General features: G+C 39.8%; 1 protein-coding gene across 1 annotated transcript in view; it reads right to left on the bottom strand.

The window, feature by feature from the left end:
• Positions 1-5568: 5568 nt before the first annotated feature.
• Positions 5569-27116, bottom strand: part of PHEX (phosphate regulating endopeptidase homolog X-linked) — a 228066-nt gene continuing 206518 nt past the window's right edge. Inside the window, exons 19-24 of the mRNA XM_032592115.1 lie at positions 26864-26931; positions 23217-23347; positions 17259-17324; positions 16154-16258; positions 11450-11526; positions 5569-8900 (exon numbers count right to left, since the gene is read on the bottom strand). Coding sequence (XP_032448006.1) covers positions 8798-8900; positions 11450-11526; positions 16154-16258; positions 17259-17324; positions 23217-23347; positions 26864-26931 — 550 coding nt within the window. The 3' untranslated portion in view covers positions 5569-8797. The remainder of the gene's footprint in view (positions 8901-11449; positions 11527-16153; positions 16259-17258; positions 17325-23216; positions 23348-26863; positions 26932-27116) is intronic.

Here is a 27116-nt window from a genome sequence, read left to right as displayed (position 1 = left end):
TTGGGATGAGCACTGGGTGTTGTATGGAAACCAATTTGTCAATAAATTTCATAAAAAAAAAATAAATGCTATGCAGAGATCAATGAAGAGTTTTACAACATAGGAACAACAATGCTGTTATGATAGTATTGTTTGTGAAGTTTGTGGTTAAGGTCACCAAAGCCCTGAATTAATCACAATGCAATATGACAGTGAGGACTGTGCCTCACGTGTTGGTTGGTAATACTCAAATGATAGTTTGTCTTTCTTATTCTACAGCAAATATTATTTTGTATGTACCACCAATGCACCTGGGTGACAGAGCACCTTCATTATAGCTAGTACTTGTAGAGTAGTTTTAATATGCTCAATACTTTAAAGTGATTTTGATTCAATGCTTACAATAAAAGTGAGGCACTCAGCTTTCGGTTCCTAAAGAACCATTTATGCTTAACAAGGCTCTTGATTGATTTCTTCCCAACAAGCTATGTGCATTAACTCCAACTGGTCTGCACTGAGCCTGTATGTGTGTGCAAAGGAGAGTTGAAATGTGAATCTCCAGGGACTGAGCTTGGCCCTCATTGATAAGTAAAAATTTCCTCTGGAGCATTTGTGACAATGTACTAGATGTACTCCTAGACGTACTCCTAGGCAACTTTGGAAGGTGGACAGAGATACATTCCTTTCATCTCAAATGAATTCTCCATAGACTAAGTCATATGTCTTTAGGAGAAATGGAAAATATCCAATGTTCATGATGCTTGTTTTATTAAAATAACTATGAGAAAATAGGATTGGCTTCCACATAAAACAAAACCTCCCAATATTTAGCAGTTCAAAGGAAGCTTTAGACTCTTTAGTTATCAATATTGCTGGGTAAAGGCAATAATTCAGCATAGAACTCCATATATAGCAACATTTCTTCCAAAATAAATTTTTGTTATATTTTCCTATTAGAAAACAAAATGTAGACTTCCAGTTACTCGGGTATCGATCTACCCTTCCTCTGACAAAAAGGACCCTAAAAATGTAAAAAAGGTATAAGCCCACATGGGCAAAAAAAAAAAAGACCCTCTACTAAAAGCAACCTAAGGAAGCCTATTGAATACCACAGGCCTCAAGCCTTGGAAACTCCAAATAACAGCAAATGTCAGTATCCATGATAGTGTTAAAAACAGGGTGAAAGTCTGTAGCTGAAGTCACACGCCCTCAACTACCCACAGGCAGGGTCACAAAGGTTTTGTTCTCTGGAGATAGCGACCAGTGGACATTCTGGTTTTGGAAGACTGAACAGACAGGGCCCAGGCAATCACAGGACTGAACACAGGTAAATTTAGGGGAAGTCTACCAACTGAAATGAGGGGATATCTCAGCCCAGAAATCCAGGGCTTCAGGTCATCAAAGCTAGATGTCTGCCTAAGGGAGTACTTGGGGATAAAATTGGATTCAAATCTGGCCTTGCTGCTTGCTAGCTGAATACAATCATGGCTAAGTCATTAACTTCTCAGTTCCCTTACCTATAAAATGGGGATAGTAGGTATCGGAATGATTGCAATGATCAGTAAATAAAAATAAATAGGGGTGTCTGCGTGGCTCAGTTAAGTGTCCGACTCTTGGTTTCAGCTCAGGGCACAATCTCACAGTTTGTGGGTTTGAGCCCCACATAGGGCTCCATACTGACAGCTCGGAGCCTGCTTGAGATTCTTTCTCTCTCCATCTCTTTCTGTCCCTCCCCCACTTGCCCTCGGTCTCTCTCAAAATAAATAAACAAAAAACAATTTTTTTAAAGACAATGAAGATAAATAAAGCATTTAGTGCATGCCTGGCACATGGCACATACTCAGTGAATGGCAGCTAGCATTATCAGTGAAGAGCAGATTGTAGAGAGCTTTCTGGAGGACTCCAGATGGAACTACCATCAAGTACAAATACCCGTAAAGTGACTCCTTCCTTCATGTTATTTTCTAACAGATGACTCTGGAACATAATCTGCATTCTTCAGTACGTCACAAGACAAAATCATGTTTGTGAACACTGTTCCATATGCCCCGGACAGCATCAGAGAATGCGCCTGGAAGTCAGATAAAACTGACTGCATTCCTGGCTCCTCTAATTGCTAATGTGGTCTTGGTGAGTAATGCAAGTATTCCTCATCTGTGAAGTAGAAACAGTAACAAGTCTTCGCAAGAGGGTCGTGAGGATTGGCTGTGATGCACCTCAGACTCTACCAGAGTGCCTAGGAGAGGGTGAGTCTCAAGAAATAGAAGCCATTTTCATCACAATCGTTATGAGGCCAAAAAAAAAAATCACTTATAAATGTCAGTTGAAAATCTGGTCAATTTTAGGGGCACCTGGGTGGCTCAGTCGGTTAAGCATCCAACTTCAGCTCAGGTCATGATCTCACGGTTCATGGGTTCGAGCCCCACATCGGGCTCCGTGCTGACAGCTTGGAGCCTGGAACCTGTTTCGAAATCTGTGTCTCCCTCTCTGCCCCTCTGCCACTCACATTCTGTCTGTCAAAAATAAACAAACATTTTAAAAAATCTGGTCAATTGTAAAATAAATTTGCTCTGGGCTTATTTTTCATTCATCAATGTCAAAGGGGTGGGAGGGCTATGTGACAATAACCAAGCTACTGATACCACTGACTTCTAAATCAATTTGGAAATTGACAGCATATGCCTAAATGGTAAACTACACGTGTGTTCTTGCATAGTACATCTGCAGACATTTCAGCCCAACTGCCAGCATAAATGATATTTAATATTTTAGGTAGCTTTTACACCGGGGATTTAAACTTAATCGTTTAGTTCTTCTTCCTCCATAAAATGGAGTCTCAAGCCAGAATTAATTCAGACAGTACTTCTGTGGCTTGTACCTGGACGCTCATCTTTGTTTCTTGGACTCTGAGCATCAATTTATCTTTCAAGTGGAGAAAACAAAAACAAGAATATGATGAGTAATTTCTTATCTCATAATGGAGAAGTTAAAAACAATTTTCATATCAATTCTCTAAAAATACTAAAAGATATAGCACAATATTTCATAGGATATTTTATTTACTGTCTCAATGAGACATATTTTAAAAGGTTAGAACATATTGTATATGTACGGCATAGCCACAGAACCTTATATTCAGTTATCTGCCTAATTGAGGCAATTAACAAAATACACATTCAAATGAAACATGTATCTAAACCATTTAGAAATCATTAAAATTATAGATCAGGTTCTCTTTCACTGGTCACAAATTATGGTAATGCTTTTGTGGTACTCATTTCCGAGCTCACTTTGGTGTGTTTATTAAAGCCCAGTATTGTCAGATCACAGGGAGTACCTCCTTTTCATTTGGCTATCTCCAATTCTAAAGGGGATTAAATTATCCAATTAAGCTGTTAATTAAAAAGACTCCTACAGAATAAACTGCAGGCTACCAATGGCATTTTAAAATTGTCATTGTGTTTGCCCCAAAGCACTTTCCCCAAATTCAGAAGACCTCAAAGTTACTGTCCCATATTTCACTTTAGAAGATGTAGCTGGGATTGACAGCTGATAGCCAAACCCACTTCCTCTCCTTTCTGGACGCGCAGCTAGACTATATGTCCCAGACTCCCCTGCAGTTAGGTTTGCCACATGACTGAGCTCTAGCCAATGGAATATGAGCAGAAGTGACACAGATCATTTCTGAACCAGACCAAACCTTCCAGTCAATATCTTCCATGGCCTCTTCTCCTCCACCAGCTTCTTGTAAGATCAACATGCATTCAATCATGGTGAAAATGGCTGAATCGCAACATGGAAGGAACCCAAGTCCCTAAATCACCAACTGGAAGAGAGAGGCTCAATGACCATCAACACCTATTCTGTATGAAACGAAAACAGGAAATCAACTTAAATTGGCTTAAGCTATTAAGATAATCTGTTTCAACAGCAAGTGTGATCTTAATTAGAAAAAGAACTGGGGGCACCTGGGTGGCTCAATCGGTGGAGGGTCCGACTTCGGCTCAGGTCATGATCTTGCAGTTCGTGGGTTCAAGCCCCGCATCAGGCTCCGTGCTGACTGCTTGCTCAGAGCCTGGAGCCTGCTTCAGATTCTGTGTCTCCTTCTCTGTGTGCCCCTCCCCCGCTCACGCTTTGTCTCACTCTGTTTCTCAAAAATAAATAAATGTAAAAAATTTTTTTTTTTTTTTTAAGAAAAAGAACTGAACTTGAGGGACACGCAAATAACTTAAACCTAATTGGTAACATTTGCCTCCTTCAAGTTTTGATCAGGTCCACTTATATATCTAACAAATGAATCACACTCAATACTTGTTAGGGATCTTATAAAATCTATCATACAGACCATAGCACAAAAAATTCTAGACTCTTTGCCTCCATTCCCCTAAAGCCTCTCCTTCCTGTCCATGCTCCAGAGATAACTCATAAACTGTCACTTCTATGCATCTTTCCTTCCGCCACTACCCTATACACAAGAATTCTTATTGGAGGGTCAGCTCAGAAACTAGTGTAAACTCTCTAAGAGGGGCACTAACAGGCCATGCTCAGCCACTTATTACCCACCAGCTCTGTATCCTGTCTGCTCTCTCCTGTACATAGTCCCTATGGCACACCTACTACAGACCAGTACTTTTCTTAGAACCTATCAGTGCCAGAAAGATGATTAAAATTATCAACAGGGGGCTCTATTTGCACTGCCAACATAACCTCAAATATGCGCCGATAGAGAAGTTAGTCTGAATTCTATGATATGCTTCTGGATTTGTCTGGACTCGGGAAAAGCAGACAGGCTTGCATTGTCCAAAGGTCGCCAGGGGCTATAAAATCCCAGGCATTGCCAGTTCTCTGGCGTGCACGGGGCAAAGAGGCTCCAGTAGCATGAGGGTAGTTATCGTGGAGAGCTACAGCCACTTAGAAAAAAAGCAGACTGAAGGTGACGTTAGGGTGCCCAGGAAAAGGGAGCTGCTGGGATTTGGGCAGAGAGAGCACTGACAGCATCCACCAGAGGAGAGTTGAGCAATTCCTTCTCTGTGCACCAAACCAGAACCTAATGTCCTTGAATATCACCACACTTGTCACAAAGCAGGGTGATTCTAACAGTGTACACACCTGTCTCCCATGTAAGACCAGACTGTTCAGCGAGGCCAGGGACAGCATATCATCTGCCCAAATACAGCTAGTTGTGTGATGTAAACAAAACCGGTGTTCACTTATGGTGTGTTGAATGAGTGACAGTTGACAGCACATACAGACTCTGGTCTGATGGCATCATCACTTTAGTAAGATCGGCCCTATCATGGTTGATCGTTCCCTCAGAAGCCTCTCCTTTCCTCAATGGAAATATTATTGCATAAGCAATAAACCACATCTGCTGGCTTATATTGTAAAAGAAAATACAACGACCACCTCGTAAATCTCTCAGTGTCTACAAAGTTACTGCATTCAAATCCCACTTTCCTAGACCAAGAAACGTAGTCTACTAGAGCACTTTGCATACTTCTGGGGCAAATAGTATTGTCTAAAACACAACTGAGTATGTTAACAGATACAATAGATTGCAAGTTTTTTAAAAAAATAGAGGAAACAGAAAATCTTCAACTTTTTATTGTCCTTAAAATGATCGTTCACATTGTTTTACAAGTCAGAGAAGAAAATACAATGACCATTTAGATATAAAATGCATAATCCAAGAATACCTTCCTTCAAACCAGCGGGGGCACTGCCACTGGTGAGGAAAATGTTGCTGCATGAAACAATCATGTATTCTTCATTAGCTTAATAGGCAATTGAAACATTATGTTAGAAATATCAAGGAAGAAGCCCCATCAAATGCTAAGTGACTGCACAAATACTGAGAGAATAAATGTATTTAGAAATGGGGTCATCTAAGGGATGAAGGTTAATGCAGAGGTCAGCTGCCCAAAGAACAAAGACTCTGCCTTTCCTGATCCTGGGATACTTGACAAGCAATTTCAAACCTCTCTCCACTTCTCTGGCACGAGCATAACCTGTGCAGCAAGCCGGCATTCCTCATTGCTTCTTAGCGATGCTCCAGGGCTAAATAAGATAAAATTTATGTGCTATGCTTTAAGCTCCATTGAGGAAAGGCACTGAATAAACTTCAGGATAATTTACGAATCCGAGCTTGCATTAGTCATGTCCAAGTCTGTCTCATAAAAGGAAAAAATGGAAATAGGAGGCCAATGCTGTATGGTTGGTGAAAAGCTCAACAAACTTTAGGCAATGGTGATAAGCTCAAATAATACCACTTTATTTATACAAAATCCTCGACTATTCCGGGAGACTTTCCCAAAACTCCTTCCAACACGCAGACAATAGTTCACTGGTAGAACATCTGGTATATGAATCAGGAAAGTCTGTTATGGCAGTCCTAGTATGTGATACAATATCTAATTTCCTTTTAATTTACCATAATTATTTTTGTAAAACTTGATGGCTCGGCTCCAATGGATATGCTTAGCAAGGATTGCCCAAATCCTGTCTTCTCTTCCTAATCACATTCTGAGGCCAACTTCTCCCTACTTTTTTTTTTTTTTTACCTTTCTTTCCAGTTGGGTTTTCCCTTCTTCCCTCTAGCACTTAATCAGTGTCTGCTTCCTTTAGCAACCTGTATTGAAGAGAAGTAACAAGAGTATAATCGAAAATTTAAACTTGAGCATGTATGTGGAAATCCAATCCTACCAGAAAACTGTTGTAGCTTGTAGCGATGACTTGGTACTCCTGCTTTGGGTTTATCTTGTTTTAATAATGGTCCTCGTATCTACAACTTTTAGTATAACTGAGTTATAGCACATAAAGTTAATCAGGACAAAGTAGCCACATCATTTAGAAACTATAGGGCCCAAACCGATCACTAACTAGTCTTCCTCAACTGACAACTGACTGCATGATTCCCACTTCCAAAGTCATAGTTCTAGTCACTTTCTCTGACCTGCAGGAATGTGTTTACTGGGAGTTTAAAAAGAGAAATCTAGAAGGAAAATGCCATTCATACCAGCATAACAAACCTCGGTGGCTTCTAAATGTCCAAGGAGGGGGATAAAACAAGGAGTATCTTGTATGTCTAAAGCAAATCAGAATGGCTCCTCCAGAGAAAACGCCTGTACACTTCCAGCACCCCTAACCTAACAGCACTTGTTTTTAAAAATAAGTCACATTAAGGTCACATTAAGCCTTGGTTAAGAGGAGGAAAAGGTAGCTGCCCTTCCAAAGTTTATTCATTTAGAGAGGAACAAATCAACGGGAAAATCACTGTCCTCTGACTAACAACACAGGTAATTGTTTTCCTCATGGTGGTGCCCCTGCATTTTTGTCCCTTTGGAAGTTCCCATGTTTACAAAAGGACATGGCACACACGTACATTTAAAATAAAAAAAAAAGAAGGAAAATAAATCACAGGGATGCAAAATGGTCTCCCACGGTTAGTCTGAGTTTGTCATTCTGCTTCTGAGATTTTTCCTTGTGGCCTACTTAACGCCAAACCACATACACAATGAATAATGTAAAGGGAGGATGGCTATTTTAAGAAACTGGAAATGCCAGGTAACCACTGTAAGGCCATTAAGATTTTCCCCTACACACTCTAAAAAGACATGGAGAGGTTCACCCGAAAGGATAAAGTTCTGAGGCTCAAAAACCCAGCACTGCTCTTCCTTACAGACTCTTTAGAAGACTTGGACAGAAAAAATTATCTTCCTTTGGACATGTGAGGAATTTTTAAATCAATCAATAGAGTTTAAAATGTCTCCAATCAAGAAATTTTTCAAAACGCTTTTTTCAAAGAGAGGTCATGTTAACTGAGCCAAAAGAGAAGCGGTATCTGGTCACCTGCACTAAAGGGGGAATGGAAGCCATACATTCTTACTGGAGAATTAGAAAATCATTTTCTAAGTGCCTGCTCGTTTCAGAAACAGAAGAATGCACATACATGAGGGTAACAAGACAAACAGGAATTGGACTGAAGAAGTGCCCAGCACACAGACATAATCACTGAGGTTTGGGCAGAATAGATCCAATTTTGGAGATTTCATCTCCTAGTGAGTAGGAGTTTTGACTTCTTCTGGGCCTTAAAAACACATCCATTTTTCTTTTTTCTATTTGAGAAACTGAAATCCTTTCTCAAGTAGCCTTTTCGCCAGCTCTGTTCATGCCGAGTTGAACAGGGCAATCAGCTACGTCAGACAGAAGCTGTGAGAGGCATTTGCAACCCAACAGACCTCAAAGATGAAGGCAAAAATTTCATCAAAAATTGTAAAATGAAGCTCCAACATATTTCTAATCTAACTACCATAGTTAATAAATGCTATGAATGATAATACATAAAATCTAGTACTGCATTCTACAGAGCAGTAAGACCGACCAGGTATCCAGGAACATGTCCTCATCATGGAGGGTTACAAAATGCATACACTGAATTTCTTTTCTGGATACATTCTACTTAGGCTCTCTGCAAACCTGTAGATTAAAATAGTGTGTACCACTTAGCTGTTTACACTAAAATGGACAAAAGCAACAATTCAGCAGATAATATTTTAACAAAAGTAGCCTAGGGATTTATTTTATTTTATTTTTTGGTTTGGTTTTCTAAAGAAACATACTTGGTTCACTTCTTCTATTCCCTTTTTTTAAGCCCTAAAATTTGAATAATGTTCACATCCAAGCAACACCCAAATAATGAAGATGCATTAAAAATAGGAGTCTTCAGGGGAACAAAGGCCGAAAGCGGTGGCGATGAGTGTTCGGTGTGGCCCCTCCTGGCGCTATACGGCTCCCAGGATGGCCTACACCAGCGGCCTGGCTACCAGAGTCGGCAGGAGTCCACGCCTCTGTTCATCGTGGAATTGGATGGACAGTTAAAGGCTTTCTGGAACTCTTCAAAGTTGCTAATTGCACCATTGACCCTGGAAAAGATATGTCACACAGTCCATGTTATTCACTTCTTCCATATCAGTAGGTTCTGGATACAACTGCAGCAGCCATACTGCTCTCAGAGATGTTGCATTCATCTCAGCTGTTTATGGGAGAGACAAATGAAGCCCCAAATGGAGAAGTAAAATTCCAAAGAAATTAACAGAGCTGAGGCTAGAACCAGCACCTCCTGAATGCCAGGCACATGCTCTTACGAATCTTCCCAATACCCTCAAATTTCTATAAACTGTAGGGTTTGCAATTCCTATAAATTGTATATACATACAACTGTATAGCCCTATAAATTTATAGACTCCTAGAAATTTAAGGATGTACCAGAAATACTTAGGTTTTCTATTTTTTCCCACTTTTTATGGAAGGTATAACTGATACAAAGTAAAATGTAAAGCTTATCAATTTTGTTCACGTATATATACCCATGTTACTACCACCCAGAGTATTTCCAGCACCTAGAAGGCTCCACTGTGTGCCCTACAAGTAGAACCTCCAAGGAAAACTACTAGTCTGACCTCTATCACCACAGATTCATTTTGCTTGTTTTTTAACTTCATATGAATGGAATCACACAATATGCACTCTTTTGTTCCTGACTTCTTTCACTCAATATTATGTCTGCAAGATTCATCCATGTTCTTACTATCTATAAACTATCTTTAAAGACTTCATTCAATCTACAAAAAATGCTTTCCTTAATTCCTATTATGTTTGAAGGTTCATATTTACCTAGAATCTGGTCGAGGTAACAAACTAATGAATGGTGTCTACCTGTTATTGATGAGTAATGTCTTACTGAAGTTAGTTCCAAAACCTGGTGTTCTTGCAAGTTCTCTGACTGCAGTAAAGACTGTGGATTCCTACTCAGCACTTTCATTTTAACTGCCTTACGGCAGAGGTATTTCCATCGTGTGATTTCTGCTGTACTCAAAATCTATAGTTACCGCAGACATCACTAACAAGCCAGCAAAAACTGCCCCCTCATCTATTTCTTACTCAACTGCATGTTCAAAGGGTTGACTAGAGACTCAGCTTTCTCAGTTATTAACTATTTCTTCCCTAATGACTTTGTTACCTATGGGCATTTGAATGAATATATTGGCCTGTATCCAAACTTCTTGTTTTAGCTGGGATGTATGGGTAGGAATGCATATTTCATAGTGTGGTTCACCCTGGGCAAATGTTAAAAAGAGAATTTAGCTGATAATTAGTAAGTATACTCTGCAAATTATCAGCTAAAATCCAACGTTACCAGCAACTAGTTACTAAAAGGAAATTAGTTTCTACAATCTTATCTGTTAAGTAATTAATCTACTGTGTGGCTTCCTTTGTACCATTCGCCAGTGGGAGAATATTTTAGTCCATTAGAGAGTGTCAGCATTTTTGACAGTTTAGCCCAGTGGGGGAGAATTTCTGATACAGTGATTAGATTTTTATGCTACTGGGTAATTTATAGTCAATTCCTGAAACATTTCTAAAGCAAACTTTTAGGAATAAGATTTTTAAATACAGGAGAAATTTTAGGCAATTTTCCTGCACTGTGCTGATGGCGTCACTTAAACATCAAGCAAACATATCCAGATATATGACATGTTCTAGGCAAAGACTCAATAAAAATTATTATGGTTTCTTGGATTTCCCATTATAATTCTCTGACCCCAACTACAGAAAAGCTCCCTCAAACTGTGCAAGAAACCTAGCACAGGGTAAGTATACTAACTTTAATTTTATTTTTTCTTATTATTTTTTGTACATTCTGACAAATAAGATTGTAATTCATAATCCTCTTCCCTTCACGTGAAGTAATTGTTTTCAAAAATGATTCAAACTAAAAGCCAAAATGTAGAGCTTTGACTTTAGATATGAATTCTAATAGCTAAATACCACCATACATCCTCTTTTGTGTTCAGAGCTATTCAGAAAGTGGGCATTCATTCATGTCTGCCGGTTGACTGCATGAAAGAACAAGAGGCATTAAATAGGATATCCTAGGACACAAAAGAAACCAGAGCTCTACGTGTTTTAAGGCACATAAACTCTCATCCTTGCTTAAGGAGAAAGACATTTTCTGGCCCAGACATAAAAAAGTAGGGGGCTGGATAAGTCAAATATTCCAGTTTACTGAGCACCCATGGTGCTTTTGGCACCCGTGGATTGGTACCTTTCAAAACCTGGAAGATAACAAATGGGAATTAATACTAAAGCTACGAATTGGATTCTAAATTATCCTTGGAGTCTTGCACTATCTCACAGATCTCGATACAGCACTAGACTAGAGGTATGAGTAAATGCCTACTACAGAAATTTTTTTTGAAAGTATTCTGACTAAACTAGCTTCCTATTAATGAAAGAAAAGATGCTCGGTTCTGTTTGGCCAGATATTCCTGTCTGCAAAATGGAGATATCGCTGTTCACAATAAGGGCTTTTGTTCAGATCTCCTATGTGGTACAGCACTGGGATGGCTGAGTTGGGGAGGAGGTGGGAGACGCACAGTTAAAAATTAGGACCACCGATTTGCCCATTTACCTAAACTGAGGGGGACTGTGAGCACCAATTTGGACTTGTTCTCGGGCAGCTTCTGGTCTGTAGGAATTGCACCTCACCTAAAAGAGAAGAGAATCCCAGTAATTATGTTTCCATTCCGATTACACATTGCCTACCACCTTAACTGCTCCAAATTATACTGAAGAGTAATTTTAGACTCAGTGGATGACAAACAGTTTTAGTAGATCAGATAAAACCTTCATCAGGAGTAACATCCATTATTCTAATCCCCAGAGTAGAAGGTTTGATTGTTGTGCATAACTCCACAACTTGAGTAAATTAGGAAGGTTTCTAGACAAATCTCTTTAATGTTTATTTATCTTTTTTTTTTTGATAGAGAGAGAGAGCACAAGCAGGAGTGGGACAGAGAGAGGGGGGACAGAGGATCCGAAGCAGGCTCCATGCTGATAGCAGCGTGCCCGATGGGGGCTCGAACTCACGAACTGCGAGATCATGACCTGAGCCGAAATCAAGAGTCAGACACTCAACCAACTGAGCCACTCAGGCGCCCCTCTAGACAAATTTCTTAAATCAAGAGAATAGTGTATAAGCCTAGAAATCAACCAATGTATTAACTCAAATGATATAATGCTTGGAATAGCCCTTATCAAATTCCACCATACTCATTCGAACAGGAAAAAAAAAAATCAATCAATCATCCCTTATTGAGTATGGTCATGAGAAGTTAGTATTTTGCACCCTAAGTGCGTTGCTTGCCTTACCCCTAGTCAGGGCCTCAGATAGGAGGAGATTTCTCCATGGACTTTGAAGTTAGGCAAAGCTAATGTGACTTGCTCTGACCAACCACATGCAAGCAGAGGTGACAGATGTCACATCCTTGTGGAAGCTTTAAAAACCCAGTGCAAGTTTTTAAGAGTCTTAAGAATAATTTAAGATGCTGCATTAAGATCCAGTGGACATTTCCTCACCTCTCTTTCCTACCCCGATGCTGAACATGTGAGCGTGTGTTGAGATAAAGATTCCAAAACCCTGGTCCTTGAGTAATAACTAGGAGCAGAGTCCCACTTTGAACCCCCACTTTCACATGGGACGTGGAGCAGGAACACAAAAGAAAGTGTCTTTGTACTGTTTGTTCCTGCACCATAATCTACTTAATCCTGACTTGAAGTTTGTCTGGAAACATGATATAGCCTTGAAGTATGAAAAGAACTAGGAGACATGAAATGATGCGGGGAATTCTAAGTGCGGGAGAAAATGGAAGCAAAGACATATTTGAGAGAAAAGAAAAAGCAAGACATTGAGCAGGGATAATGTGTGGTGGATAACGGGCAGCAGTGGGAGGCCAGCAGGGAGAGAGGATGGTGCCGGATTTCTGAAGTCTTGAGCAACAGGCCAAGGGTTTAAACTGTATTTAAAGACTGTTTGTGAGCAGGAAAATGACAAAATCATATTTGTAAAAGAATTATCTGGCAGGGGTGCATAGCAGGAGGAGGAAATTAGAGACTAGTTCCAAGAGTATTTATGGGCCTCAGGAAGGTTCCCAATGAGTGGCTACTAAGTAAGTAGAAACAGGAATGAAGAAAAGTAGAAAGATAAAGAGAATGTCTAAGAAAAGAATTAACAGGTCACAGAAAGTACAAGGATACAGGAAGCAGGAAAGGTGATATGATGCTATTGCTTTTGATGAAGATAAACCATCTGAACATGACTGTGAAGATGCTTTTGTAATGTGATTCCTTAATTTCCTCAGAAGTTAGTTGAGATGAAGTTGTTTCTGGCATTCTCTATTACCTCATTTTTTCTTGTTCTGTTTCTTCTTATATTCTTGCCTTATTATACAGCATTGTTATAGTATTGTCTTTGCTTCATAAATCATTTAAGAGGCTTCTGAAAACACATTACGGTTGTTACTCTTTTCCAAGTATCTTCTCAGGAGGGAAAATAACTTTACTCCCCATAAGCAGACTTATTCCAATGTGCAAAGGCTGAAAATCTCCTCCTTCTGGCAGTAGGAATACCTCCAAGATAGTAACATAAAGTAGCTTTCCATTTTTCCCTAAATCTCTTTAGTTTAAAATAAATCAGATATGCTTTGGAATTTTCTTTGAAGACATCTCAAAATTATGAAGATAATATTGCTACCAGTTGGTTTACCTTACATCCAAAAAGATATTGTGGACTAGGATGTAACTAAGATGGACTTTAAGTAAGTAAGAACCAATGGACACTGTACTGTGTCCTCGAGATCAAAGGTCAGCAAACTTTTTTCTGTAAAAGGGCAGACATTAAATGGTTTAGGCCTTGCAGACCATAAGGTCTCTGCTTCAACTACTCAGTTTGGCCACAGTAACACAAAACCAGCCACCCACAACACATAAAGGAAAGAGCATGGCTGTTTTCTAATAAAACAGTTTTTACAAAAATGGACAGCAGGCCGTAATTGGCCCATGGGTCCAAGTTTGCCAACCCCTGCTCTAGAAATTTCTAACTACATTGTGTGTGCTTATTTGAGATATCTGACCCAGCACTGACCCCAAAGAAGTCTCTTTAATGGAACTGCTACTTAGTCTTACCTTTTATAAACAAGTCATCGAAAAATGTCAAGCATCTTCAACATACCGCTGGGTGCTATGGAGATACATAAGAAATATAAGGACCCAGGGGTGCCTGGGTGGCTCAGTCGCTTAAGTGTCTGACTTTGGCTCAGGTCATGATCTCCAGTTCATGGGTTCAAGCCCTGCGTCAGGCTCTGTGCTGACAGCCTGGAGCCTGCTTTGGATTCTGTGTCTCCCTCTCTGCCCCTGCCCCACTCATGCTCTGTCTCTCTCTCAAAAAAAGGTTTTTTTCAAAGAAATATAAGGATCCAGAAGATTAGCTATGGATATAAAACTAAAAGTCTTCAACAGTTTGAGAACAATTAAGGACTCAACTGCATAGTAATGAAGGGAATGTAATGTAAAGGAGTTGGAGATTCAAAAAAGAGAGAGAGAGAGTACTGGAGTCCTAGGGAAGTCTGTGGAAAATTTGGAGGAGGTGGAACTCGACGTGGATCCTGAACAATAAAGATGAGACTGAATAATCTCCGGGGGAGGAGTATGAAGAGGGTCACATCATAGAAGGAAAATCCAAAGCAAAGCCACACAGTCAGTAATTGGCATAACAGTGTGGGTTGGAAGTGAGGACAACTGCCTGGCTTAGGGTGAGTCTAGGAGAGTTGTAGGAACTCAGAACTGGTTGGGTACAGTTGAGTAAGACTGAACAGAACTATGAAAGCCAACTGGACGTGTTTGGCTTTGATGTGGCAGGCACTTGGGAGCCACTGCAGTTCCTTCAGCAGGTCCGTAATGAAATCAAAGTAGTATTCCAGGGTCATGTAAGACAGACAGTGGTGGAAAGATGCCAAAGTTGGAAAAACATGCCATAACGCTGTTGGGATAATCCAGAGTCGAAGAGATCAAGGCTTACTCTATAGATGATGAGACAGGCTAATAGGGAAAAAGAGGTTCAATCTGAAGAGGAGTTAAAACGATGAAACATCCAGCTTTGGGGACCCATGTCATAAAAACGAGGATAGACAAATCAAGTAAGACCAAAGAATCTACATTTTCTAACCAGGAAGACCCAGAGACTTGGGGTGTATTGACAGCAATGGGAAAACTAAAAAGGAAAGTCATTTTAGTGACTCCAGTTTTCCCAATGTCATGTTGATAAATGATTATTTAGTGTTGTCATGTCAGCTTTAAGAAATAAAAGATCCTGTGGGCACCTGGGTGGCTCAGTCAGTTGAGCATCTGACTTTGGCTCAGTTCATGATCTCACGGTTCGTGAATTCAAGCCCCACATCAGGTTTGTGGCTGTCACAGTGCAAAGCCCACTTTAGATCATCTGCCTCCCTCTCTCTCTGCCCCTCCCCAGCTCTCTGTCTTAAAAATAAATTAGCATTAAAAAAAGAAATAAAAGATCCCAGAAAGGTGAGAATCCTTTAGCCAGAGTCAGCCAAAGAAGCTGAGAAAATCAAAAAGGAAGAAAAGCCACAGAAGGAAAATCAAAGCAGCTGTGGAATGAATCCGCTTACTGAGGAGCCAATGCAAAGAGTGAAGAAAAGAAGGTTGTGCTGTTAACAACTTTGGTCTAGTTTTGAGCATACAGATCTACATTGCCCACTGTGAAGCCATGCATCAGAACCTTCATCAACCCATCTCTTCTTTGAAAATGAGGCCTACACACTTGTGACATAAGCTTCTATTGTTGTTTTCAGCTCTAGCAGCCTCCACGTACTCTTCTGACTCTTGCGACCAAGGGAAACACAGCCTTGTGGGTCCCCCGCAGGTTGAGAGAGGTGGGATACTGTCAGCCCATGAGGCAAAGGAACAGGAGAAACAGAGCAGAGGGCAGGGCCATGAAAGCCAATCACCAGAAAAGGTTATAGGAAGTAGTGCATACTTTAAGAAGTCAGGATATATTAAAGAAATGACAAGTGGTTACCACAGGGCTGGTAACCCACTTGATAAACAATACCAAAATACCCTGACTCAATCAGTTGATTAATTATGTCCCCCAGAATATTAAGAAGATGAAATTTCTTATTCCCGGAAATAAGCAGCAAGATAAAATTTCAGCTCAAATCAAAGTTCTGCCATTCAACTTTCGTTCCAAACCTTTCACCATGGGAGCAAGCCAAAGTCTCACATTTCACCTCTGATGCCCCTTCCTTGGCCTACTCACATGAGCATAACTCAGGAAGAAGAGCTGGTTGTTGGTGAATGTGATGCCTGGTAGTAGAGGCTCCTCAAGTCCCTGCCTCTTGTCATTTATCCATTTCCGGTAAGCCTGGAGAGAGAAGTAGAATGGATGATCCTCTGCAATGGTGGCTCTTCTCTTGTTTCATCCAGTGCAGAGATACTCAATATATCCTCCACCATGTGCAAAATGCATCCTGTAAAGTTTTCCTTTAACAACACCAACCTCTGGCAATGCAAATCAATGTCGTATTGCTTAACAGTGAGGCAGGTTCACCTGCTAAAAGACCTGATACTCAACAGATACAGAGAAGCTGGGCCAAAGCATTCACACGTTAAATACCTCCCCCCCCTCACAAAAAGCTATTCTTTCTCTAACACAATGGCAAGGACTTTGGAAATAAGTGTTGGGGTCAACATATTGGGGCCAAATTTTTATTTTTCCAAGTAAAAGGGAAAACTATCACCTGCAATCACCATCACTTTATAAAATATATTTTAATTAGAATACAGGAAGGATGTAACCTCAGAATAACAGCCTGGTCTTTACATTAAATGCATTTACCTTTATGAAAATCTTTCCACATCATCCTTAATGTTTCTTATTTAAGCAAAGACCAGTGGATGATGAAAACCTTACTATGGACTGTTACTGGCCAACTATATGAGAACCACTAGCCTCTGGCCATCATTTAGAAGCTTGGTATTTTAAGAGAAAATTGCAAGATGGGCTATAGAGACCGGGTACTCAAGGAAAACTCATATGAACATAGCCCTGAGGAGATTTCTGGGACGTGCTTTGATATTATTGTGAACGCATTTGCTGAAAACCATCCTTTAAATACATGATTCTTCACAACAAATATTATTCTTTAGGGTGACTCTATATCCCATAAAGAAAGAAAAAAAGAAATGCAGCTCTATCCATATAATAGAGTATGACAGAGTCAATGTGGAAATATAATTCTATTTACAGAAATTACAGAAATCTAACTCCTCAAGAATATGTCTGGAGTGTAAATTGAGGTGCACCCACATGGCGTTCCATAGTTTCATTTTAAAAATCACAACAAATATGTTGCAGTGCATACCCTAAAAGCTTCCCGCAGACCTCCATTATCAGCAATATTTTCTCCCAGGGTCCTCTTCCCCTTCACCTAACAAAAAGAAAAAAAAAAGAAAAAGAGTGTTTCACAGCCAACTATCATTCAGCAGAAGGCATAAATACGATAGCAAGAAAAAGTGCCATATTTTCCAGAGAAAATTACATTCAATAAATCATAGGGTAGTCATAATATATTGTGAGATGGCAAACAAACTCCAGCAAGGTGCTCCTGAATACACTAATTTCTATTTATTATGCTACGCATTTCTTTCTCCCCCACCTCCGTATCTTACCAATTTAGCCAGCTCCAATAAAATGTTAACAATACTCTGAGTGACTCGGGTTTAATGGAGAAAAAGTTGAAATGTCAATACACAAATGACTTTCTCTGATTAATTCATATAATTTGAGTCTTTTCCGTGTGCTTCTGTTTCCAAAAATTTACCATCCACAAAGGAACAAAACTTCAAGACCAACCATCACCATTTTCCTTTCAGCAACTTCCATGAAAAATTAAAAGGAGGGTAGTTCTCATGGGGGACAAAAATCAAACAGAAGTAGCACATTCCACAAGGTCAAGGTTTGCAATATGTATGATAAGCAGCCAAGCACGGGGAAGAAATTCCTCCAAACATTTGAAGATTGTTTCTTAAATCCCTAAATAGGCTAAGATAAAAAAACATTCCAAACCAATACAGCCCACAAGCCAGAATCTAACCTGCCGCTCATTTTTGTACAGGCTGTGAGGTAAAACTGGGTTTTACATTTCTCAGTGCATAGGGGAAAAAAAAATCCAAAGAAGGGGAATATTTTGTGGCATATGAAAATTAGATGAAATTCAAATTCAGTGTCCTTCATTCAGGTTTTATGGGAACACAGCCATGCCCATCTGTGTCCATACGGTCTGGGGCACTCCCCTTGCTACAGTGGCCTAGTTAAGTAGTTGCAAAAGAGACCTATGGCCCACAAAACCTAAATCACTTACTGCCTGGCCCTCTGCAGACCAAGGTTGTCAATCCCTGCCTAAGAGGCAGAATAATGCCCCCTCTCCCCTACCAAAGACGTCTATGTCCTAAATTCCTGGAGCCTGTGAAAATGTTATCTTTTGTGGCAAAAGGAAATTGTAAAATATGATTAAGTAAAGGATCTGGAGAATTAGCCTGCATTATCCAGGTGGGTCTAATGTAACTACAAGGGTCCATATAGATAGAGGAAACGGGAGGAGTGATGCAATGTGAGATGTGACCAGCTACTGCTGGTTTAGAAGAAAGGCACCATGAGTGAAGGAATGTGGCCAGCCTCTAAAAGCAAGAAACACCAAGGAAACAGACTCTCCCCCAGAGCAGCTAGAAAGGAAAACAGCTCTGTGTCACCCTGATTTCAGCTCACTGAGACCTGAGCGGGACATCGAGGACTGCAAAATAGTGTTTGTGTCGTTTCAAGCCATTAAGTTTGTGGTGATGTGTGATAGCAGCAACAGGAAATGAATACACCCTGCTCTAAACTTTAAAGCCATGGGTCCTACCCATTCTTTACTTTTCGGCTAGCCCAAGCACCCAGGTATCAAGCAATACCAATGGATAAAAACCAATCTTCGGAGAGCATTAATTTCCGTAATCACCCAGGACTCTCCTAGCTTCAGTCCTCTAAGTTCCCACTCTGGCTTCACATATATTCTTCTTTGACAACAATCTTACAAATTAAGTGCTGTTACCACCACCCTTGTTTAACAAATAAGGAAAGAACAGAGTGTGTAGCAGATGCCTACGGATGTCGTTGTTGCAGATGTCGTTGGTGTCACACTAGATCCCCTTTTCCATCAGGACTGTACACCCATTCCTACAACTGCTACCAGCTCAGAAAGATTAAGCTTAGCTTAGGGGACTCACCACACCTGAAGATTCCTGGGAGGGGATACCCCAACTCTCAGTAACTGACTGATGAGCAGTTAGAACCACCTAGCCCTCTAACCCCCGGGTGAACAATTCCTATGGTGCGATTCATGCTCCAGAACCTGGATCAGGCTGAGGCTAAACTCATGAAACCAACAGGTTTTCCTTACCCTCGTACAGGTCTCTCCTGAAACTACTTCCTAAATAAATCCCTTACCTAAGAAACCCCTTCTTGGGCTTTGTTTCTGGAGCACCTAACCTAAAACAGAGTGATTAAATCAACTGCCCACATTTCACGGGGATTCAAACCCAAAAAGTCTGTGTCTAGAGTTTTTGCCTCCTAACATGCTACCTTCTCAAATCTCAACTGCTCTTGACTCCAGTGCATCTGCTTATACCCACTCATGCCCATATTTAATTTCCTTCGTTGTTTCTCTAAGCTTTATCAAAGTTGGAGGTTTGAGGAGTGGGCTCACCCCTCTGGCTCCTCCCCCTCACTCTAGACCACCTCCTTAGACCATATGGCCCTAGGTTTGCCTCTCACCAGCTGGGAATAGTCTGCTTCTGTGGCACTCCCCTGGAGCACTCCCCAGTTCACTGCAATGGACTCAGGCATGGAAGACCAGCATCCATAAATGGAGCCAGAAAATAAACTGTGGCCCTTTATACTCACAAAGGAAGCCGCCCCCTCTCCTCTGGGATAGAGATTGAAGCTGTTTTCTGACAGTTGAGCAGATTTTGCCAGGGCAGGCATCCCCTTTCTATCGTCCTTGTGACAAAGGTACACATTTGCCAGAATTCAGTTTCAGTGTCTGACATTTTAGCCCAAAAGGATGCTGTGGAATAGTCTCCCTCCCAACACACTAGCTAGGAATAAAATGAGCTTAGAATGTGAGAACCACAGCATGATATGGTGAAAAGAATGTGGATCTCAGACTCACTCTAATCTAGACTCTACTGTGGTTTTTCATCTCTTTGAGCCTCAGTTTTCTTATATGTAAAATAAGCTAGCAATATGTACACCTCTCAGGACCAGTATGAGGATTACATTTGTTTCGGCTGGTTGAAAAGTCTACCACCATGCCTGCATATAACAATCATCACGAAATGTACATTCCCTTCCTCTAAGAAAACTGTTCTTCTATTGGTTTTTGTTGTTGTTGTTGTTGTTGTTGTTGTTTTCAGTCCCACAAACTTTGGCTTTGTTTTTCTGTAGGATGGGGCACCTATGAGTATGTGACAAAGTATTAGTAATAGTAACAACAATTTACTGAGCACTTACTGCACGTCAGCCATCATGCTGGTGCTTTACATAACGGCAGCCATTTAATTCTTACAACAAATGAATGAGTTCAGGAACAGTGACCCATTTCACAGATGAAGACACTGAGAATCAGGAACATTAAGCAACTTTCCCAAGTTCAAAAAACATGTAACTGGTTGAATCAAGATTTGAACCTCTAGCTGACTCTAGAACCCCTCCCTCCCCTACACTTTTCTTGAAGCAACATATATTCTAGATGGATTTTCACAATGTGATAACTCCTGAATTGAATACTGATATACAGAAGCACCCATTTTACATTTTCTCATGACAGAGTTGTAGATATTAAAATATACCCACACACATACACACCCACACACACACAGAAATGGCTTTCCAGAACAATGATGAAAGAGCTACAGAAACTATTCAAGAATACAGCCTCTGACTGTTAAAAACTGAGAACAAACTGAGGGTTGATGGGGAGTGGGAGGGAGGGGAGGGTGGGTGATGGGTATTGAGGAGGGCACCTTTTGGGATGAGCACTGGGTGTTGTATGGAAACCAATTTGACAATAAATTTCATATATTAAAAAAAAAAAAAAGAATACAGCCTCTGGTTTCTCTGCCTGGATAAAGAGCAGTGTTCCTTGTGCTGAATATGGTTGAAGAAGTAGAGGACCAAGTCAGTTCTGTGTGGTCTCTTGTTCCTGTTAGGTGTTGTACCCTTAACTATACGAATTAGGGGCATACAGGGTGCACATGTGTGTTTTAGAGTGAGGGCTTCCTGCAGATCCATACCCTACCAACAATTCTTCACTATTGGCCTCTTATGGTCAAATACAATGTGAGAAATCTGTTTCTTATAGTTATGAAAGCAGGGGTAGAAAACGCAGTAAAAAAACTACAAAGAAAAATTCATATAGGGAGCAGAAATGAAAACCTGATCAAACCAGCAAAATAAGGAAAAGGAAAAAGAATTAAAAATAATATACAGGAGATAAACTACAAAGAGAAAACTATAAAACTGTGTTTGAAAATGTAAAATAAGAACCAGACAGAAAGGCATACCATGTTCTTGAACAAGAAGACTGTATAATAAACATGTCAATTCCATACAGTAACTGTGATTTAACTTAGAATCCCAATGGGATTTTCTTTGGGGCACAGGGTAACCTGTGGGTAACATGATCTTGGACCAACTACAGAAGTATATTTGCCTGAGAATGGGCAACCACGTAAAAGAAGAACAGTGAGGGAGAGTTTATATTGACACATACCAGAACAATCCTTATAACAATGGTAATAAGGGCTTGGTAAAGAAATCAACAAATAGACCAGCAGAGTAGAACACATAATCCAAAAATTGATGTCAATATATATAAGATTCTAAAATTTGACAAATAATCAATTCAGTGAGAAAAAAAAGTCTTTTAATCAGTGATGGTGGATCAATGGACTATCAGAAGAAAAGTAATCACTCATATTAAATTCCATAAAAAAATAAGTTTTACATGCATCAAGATTTAAATGTAAAATAACACAACAACAAAAATTTTCCCAAAAAGCTGGGAAACTATATATATGACATACAGTGGAAATACAGAAACTATTTTTTAAGAGAAATAGGTATCTTTGGCTATATAGAAATGTTTAATTTTTGTAGGTCAAAGATGCCATATATAAAATCCAATGGATGAGTAATATACTTGGGGGAAAACACTGTAATGTGGATGATAAAATTTTAACATCTGTAATATTTTTTAAAAGTTCTCATATATTGACAAGAAAATAACTGAATAGAGAAATGCTCTTTCGTATATCACTGGTGAGAATATGAAATAATATAAGTTGTTGGTGACAGTAGGAACCTATCTTATATGGACAAAAAGAACATGAACCTAATGACAGTGTTTATTACAGCAGCATTTACTGTGGGAAAAGAATTGGAGACAAAGCATAACCTCTCTCAACCAGAGGTTAGTTGAGTACGTTAGACACACTCACAATGTGGACTTCTGGACAGTCACTGAAAACCATGAACTAAAGGGGTGCGTGTATGCATGTCTGTCTCTACATGAGCATGGGAAACAGTGTACCAGGGTGATTAAGATGAATTACAGGTAGGCAAGCTAAGAGTGATGACAGGGAAAGGGGAAGGGGACGGACATGAAGACAAGAAAGGAGCAGAATCTGACGCACACAAGCAGCATGTATAAAGTCGCATTCTTGTCTTCATGGAAATTTATGTATGTATACCTAAGAAAAAAAGCAGCATTTTAAAAGTACGTTTCTTTTGTTCAAACGTCTGTAATTAACATCTCTTAACCAATTAAGAGTCATTTAATTCAAATTAGTGAGATTTCAACGAATTAAACTAAAGTAGTAGTTTGGAAGGAAAATTTTTTAAATGATATGGAATATAGATTTATAAGAGTTGTACTGTTTGTGTTTGCAACAAGACTTTCTATATTTGTCTGAATCTAGGAAAACAAACTAATGTTTAGGCCTGTAATTCTCAAACTCAAGCTTGAATCAGAGTCAGCAGAGGGTTTGTGAAAAGACAGCCAGCCAGACTGACTATCAGCATTCCCCTCCCTCCAGGATTCTGGGTCAATACGTCTGTCATAAGACTCAAGAATTTGCATTTCTAACAAGTTCCAAGGAGAGGCTGAGGCTGTTGTTTTGGAAACCACACACCAAGAACCAATGGGCTAAAGGAAGCTAATGTCCAAAAGAGAAAAAATGAGATGCTCCACAAGATGCTCCTTCACCACAGTTGTACTTACATTTAAGCCAGCTTTCCGCCAATAATAGTTGCTATATTGGTTAACCATGCACTTCGTTTTTTCTTTAAACTTTTCTTCTGAGTCAGTAGACCACCAAGGATCCAGGTTTCCATTTTTATCATATTTTCTACCTAGCAGAAAGGAAAATTAAAAGATATTTGTACTACCTGTGTTCTCCTCTAGGATTTTTATGGTTTCACATCTCATATTTAGGTCTTTAATCCATTCTGACGTTTTTTCTGTGTATGGTGTAAGCAAGTGGTCCAGTTTCATTTTTGTTTTCCCTGCACATAGATCCCAGATTTCCCAAAACCATTTGTTGAAGAGATTGCCTTTTTCCCCACTGGATATTCTTTCCTGCTTTGTCAAAGATTAACTGACTATATAATTGTGGGTTCATTTCTGGGGTCTCTATTGTGTTCCATTGATCTATGTGTCTATTTTTGTGCCAGTACCATACTGTTTTGATGGCTACAGCTTTGTAATATAACTTCGGAAGTCTGGAATTATGATGCTTCCCGCTTAGCTTTTCTTGTTCAAAACTGCTTTGGCTATTCAGAGTCTTTTGTGATTCCATACAAGTTTTAGGATTGTTTGATCTAGCTCTGTGAAAAAATGCTGTTGGTATTTTCACAGGGATTACATCATTTTCCCAAAGAAGACATCCAGATGGCCAAAAGACACATGAAAAGATAACTCCACATAGTTCCACACAACTTATCATCAGTGAAATGCACACCAAAACTACAATGAGATCATCTCACACTTGTCATAATGGCTAAAATCAACAAGACAGGAGACAACAGGTATTGGCAAGGATGTAGAGAAAGGGGAACCCTCTTAGACTGTTGGTGGGAATGGAAACTGGTGCAGTCAGTGGAAAACAGTATGGAAGTTCCTCACAAAGTTAAAAATAGAACTATCTTATGATTCAACAATTGCACTACCAGGTATCTACCCAAAGAATACAAAAATACTAAATCAAAGGGCCACATGCACCCGAATGTTTACAGCAGCATTATCTACAATAGCCAAATTATGGAAACAGCCCAATTGTCCACTGATGGATGAATGGCTGAAGACAGACAGACAGACAGACAGACAGATAAAGATATAGACACAATACACATACACACAGTGGAATCTTATTCGGCCATAAAAAAAGAATGAAATCTTGCCATTTGCAATGACATGGATAGAGCTAGAGATTATAATGCTAAGTGAAATAAGTCAGTCAGAGAAAGACAAATACTTGTCTGTGGAATTTAAGAAACAAAGCAAACGATCATAAGGAAATAAAAGAGAGAGAGAAGCAAACACCAAGATGAATCTTAACTACAGAGAACAAACTGATGGTTGCCAGAGGGGAGATAGGTGGGGCAGGGGTGAAATAGGTGATGGGGATTAAGAAGGGCACTTGTCTTGATGAGCACCTGGTGATGTACACCTGAAACTATACTATAATGTATGTTAACTAACTGGAATTTAAATAAAAAGAAAAAAAAGATATTTGTACTATTTATGGAAACTAATTTCTCCATTTCCCCTTTCCCTCAATTCAATAGGCCTTGAGAAAGCAGTCCCAGTAGCACGGAGCACTCCTGGGAGCAGCTCCTACCTTCTCTCCAGTGTCACAGGTTAATTGTAGAAAGGGGGGAAGGAGAAAGAGGAAGTTCTTTCTAAGTAAAAAGAACATTTTAAAAATAAGATTCATCAACTTATGGTATGCACATTCTGAACCAATCTTGAATTCTTTGTTTTCATCTGATGTGACCCAAACTGTTCTCTGGATTATGAAATGAAATGGCTTCATTCAGAAAGTCCATGAAGGGAGACGGAGCACCAGGACCAGTGAAATTCCAAACAGTCCATGGGAACAGTCTAATGAGTCATTCACACTGGGAGACCGTAGCCCCTGACTCAACCCTGTAGGAATGTGTTTCCTCCAAGTTGCTAGGAGCCGAGACACACATAAAACCTCTGTTATGAATCATTCCACAGCCATCAGTGTGCATCGAAGGCCCATCTGTCCTGCTTGGACAAGGAAGGTTGCTCTAAAAAGAGAACTTGGAACAAGAATGGAAATCTCCAAAACATAATGGAAAAAAAGATCAGTTATACATGCTTTTTTGCCATAGGCTCACTCTTCATTTTCTCTACACCCTTCAAAAGAAGTCTGAGTGTATCTAGACTGTGTTCATACTCAAGATTACTATTGGTTTGAATTTAATTATGCAAAGAACTCTTCAGTGGGCTTACAAGAAAGTCCTAGAAGCAAAGGTGTTAATTGGAATAATCCAAGGCTCTTCAGCAGGAGTGGATGCCATTACCACCAACCCCTGGAAGGGCACGGAGTTGTTGTCTTCCACACACTATCCAACCAATCATTAAACAGTTACAGGGCATGTAGTTAACTATGTGACTCTCTGTTCTAAGTACTGGTTACAGACTGAAATTGGCATCATTAGATTATGTCCTTGGAGAATGACTTCAGAAGGCCTCCAAAAGATTCACAGAGAGAACTGTACTTAAATTTCCCAGGAAGAAAGGCCCAGAACCAAGAGATCACTTCTGGGTTATGTTTCTTAGCTACGACACTCCTCTTAGATAAACCAATCATGGAAAGACAGAAAGTGTAGCTCCGGAAATTGAGAGGAGCACAAGGTAGCTATATTTTAACAGGGAGGGGAGAGGCCAGGGGAACCAAAACCCTAGATGATTCAGGAAGGGTTGGTGGGAGCACAGGAAGAATTGCCCAGAAGGAGAATCAGGCTTTCCGGTCAGCATCCAGGAAAGGATGGTGGAGACACCACAGACATGGAAGAAAAAGGTCCTTTCTATACAATGTTGCCTTGTGCCAGTCGGCTCCTTGCATCTGCCTGTCACTGTGCAGATGTGGATACGATTATCATTTGCTACTAATTCATAAATTTCAGAGTTTTCATGTGGCTTTCCAAAAATGCTCAAAGGTAAAGGAGAAAGGAGTGCCAATTACAAATGATGACAACCTACAAGGGGCAATAATTTCTTTAGTTTATGCATATTCTGCTCTTGTGCTTAAATCTCATCAGGATACACAGCATATTCTATATTTTGCATTATTAGGAAAGCATAGCCTTTTTTAAAAAAATCTAAAGATATGCCAGCATAGAGAAAAACACAGCTTAAGCATTGCATAATCCTTGAAATCGTATAAAGGAATCAGGCAGCCAAGCTCTGGAGTCCTAACTGGCTGAATCCTAACTTGGCAGCATGTATAATCATCTTCAGAGCAGAGCTCACACCTCCAGGGAGAGCATCTCAAGATGGTGAATAAAGAAGTGACAGAGGGGAGAGGCTATGAAGCAATTCCTGTAACTATCATGGCAGCTACAGCAATCCTGATCTAAATGCAAAGATAATTTCAGTGAAATTACAAGGTCTTTTTTTTTTTTTCATGCTATTCCATCACCAACGGGAACAATTATTTATTTATGGCAAGCTATCACAGCAAGGCATGGGGGAAATTTTTCAATCAGCACTCACACTGCTTTGGATAATCTTCAATCTATGGTGATGCCACTATGCAAAGATAATAGCAACAATTAACATCTGTATCATCAACATTATCATAAAAGCAGCCGCTTATACAATGAATCAGTACTTACCATTATTATCAAATCCATGTGTAAATTCATGTCCAACAATTACTCCTATAGCTCCATAACTCAGAGATCTATGGTATAAATATATAATTTGGAGAAAATTAGAAGCATGAACCTCAGAGCATAATCGTTTGATTTTTCTTAATGAAAAGCCAAGATAATCTGTTTTCTAGTAACCGCAACTTATAACCACACCCTCAAAATTGTAAAAAAAAGAAAAAATCTAAACACACCCTTCTCATTGAAATGGACAAAG

The sequence above is a fragment of the Lynx canadensis genome, chromosome X, assembly GCF_007474595.2.
Source record: "Lynx canadensis isolate LIC74 chromosome X, mLynCan4.pri.v2, whole genome shotgun sequence".
NCBI lineage: Eukaryota > Metazoa > Chordata > Mammalia > Carnivora > Felidae > Lynx > Lynx canadensis.
This window is presented reverse-complemented; position numbering and strand designations above follow the sequence as displayed.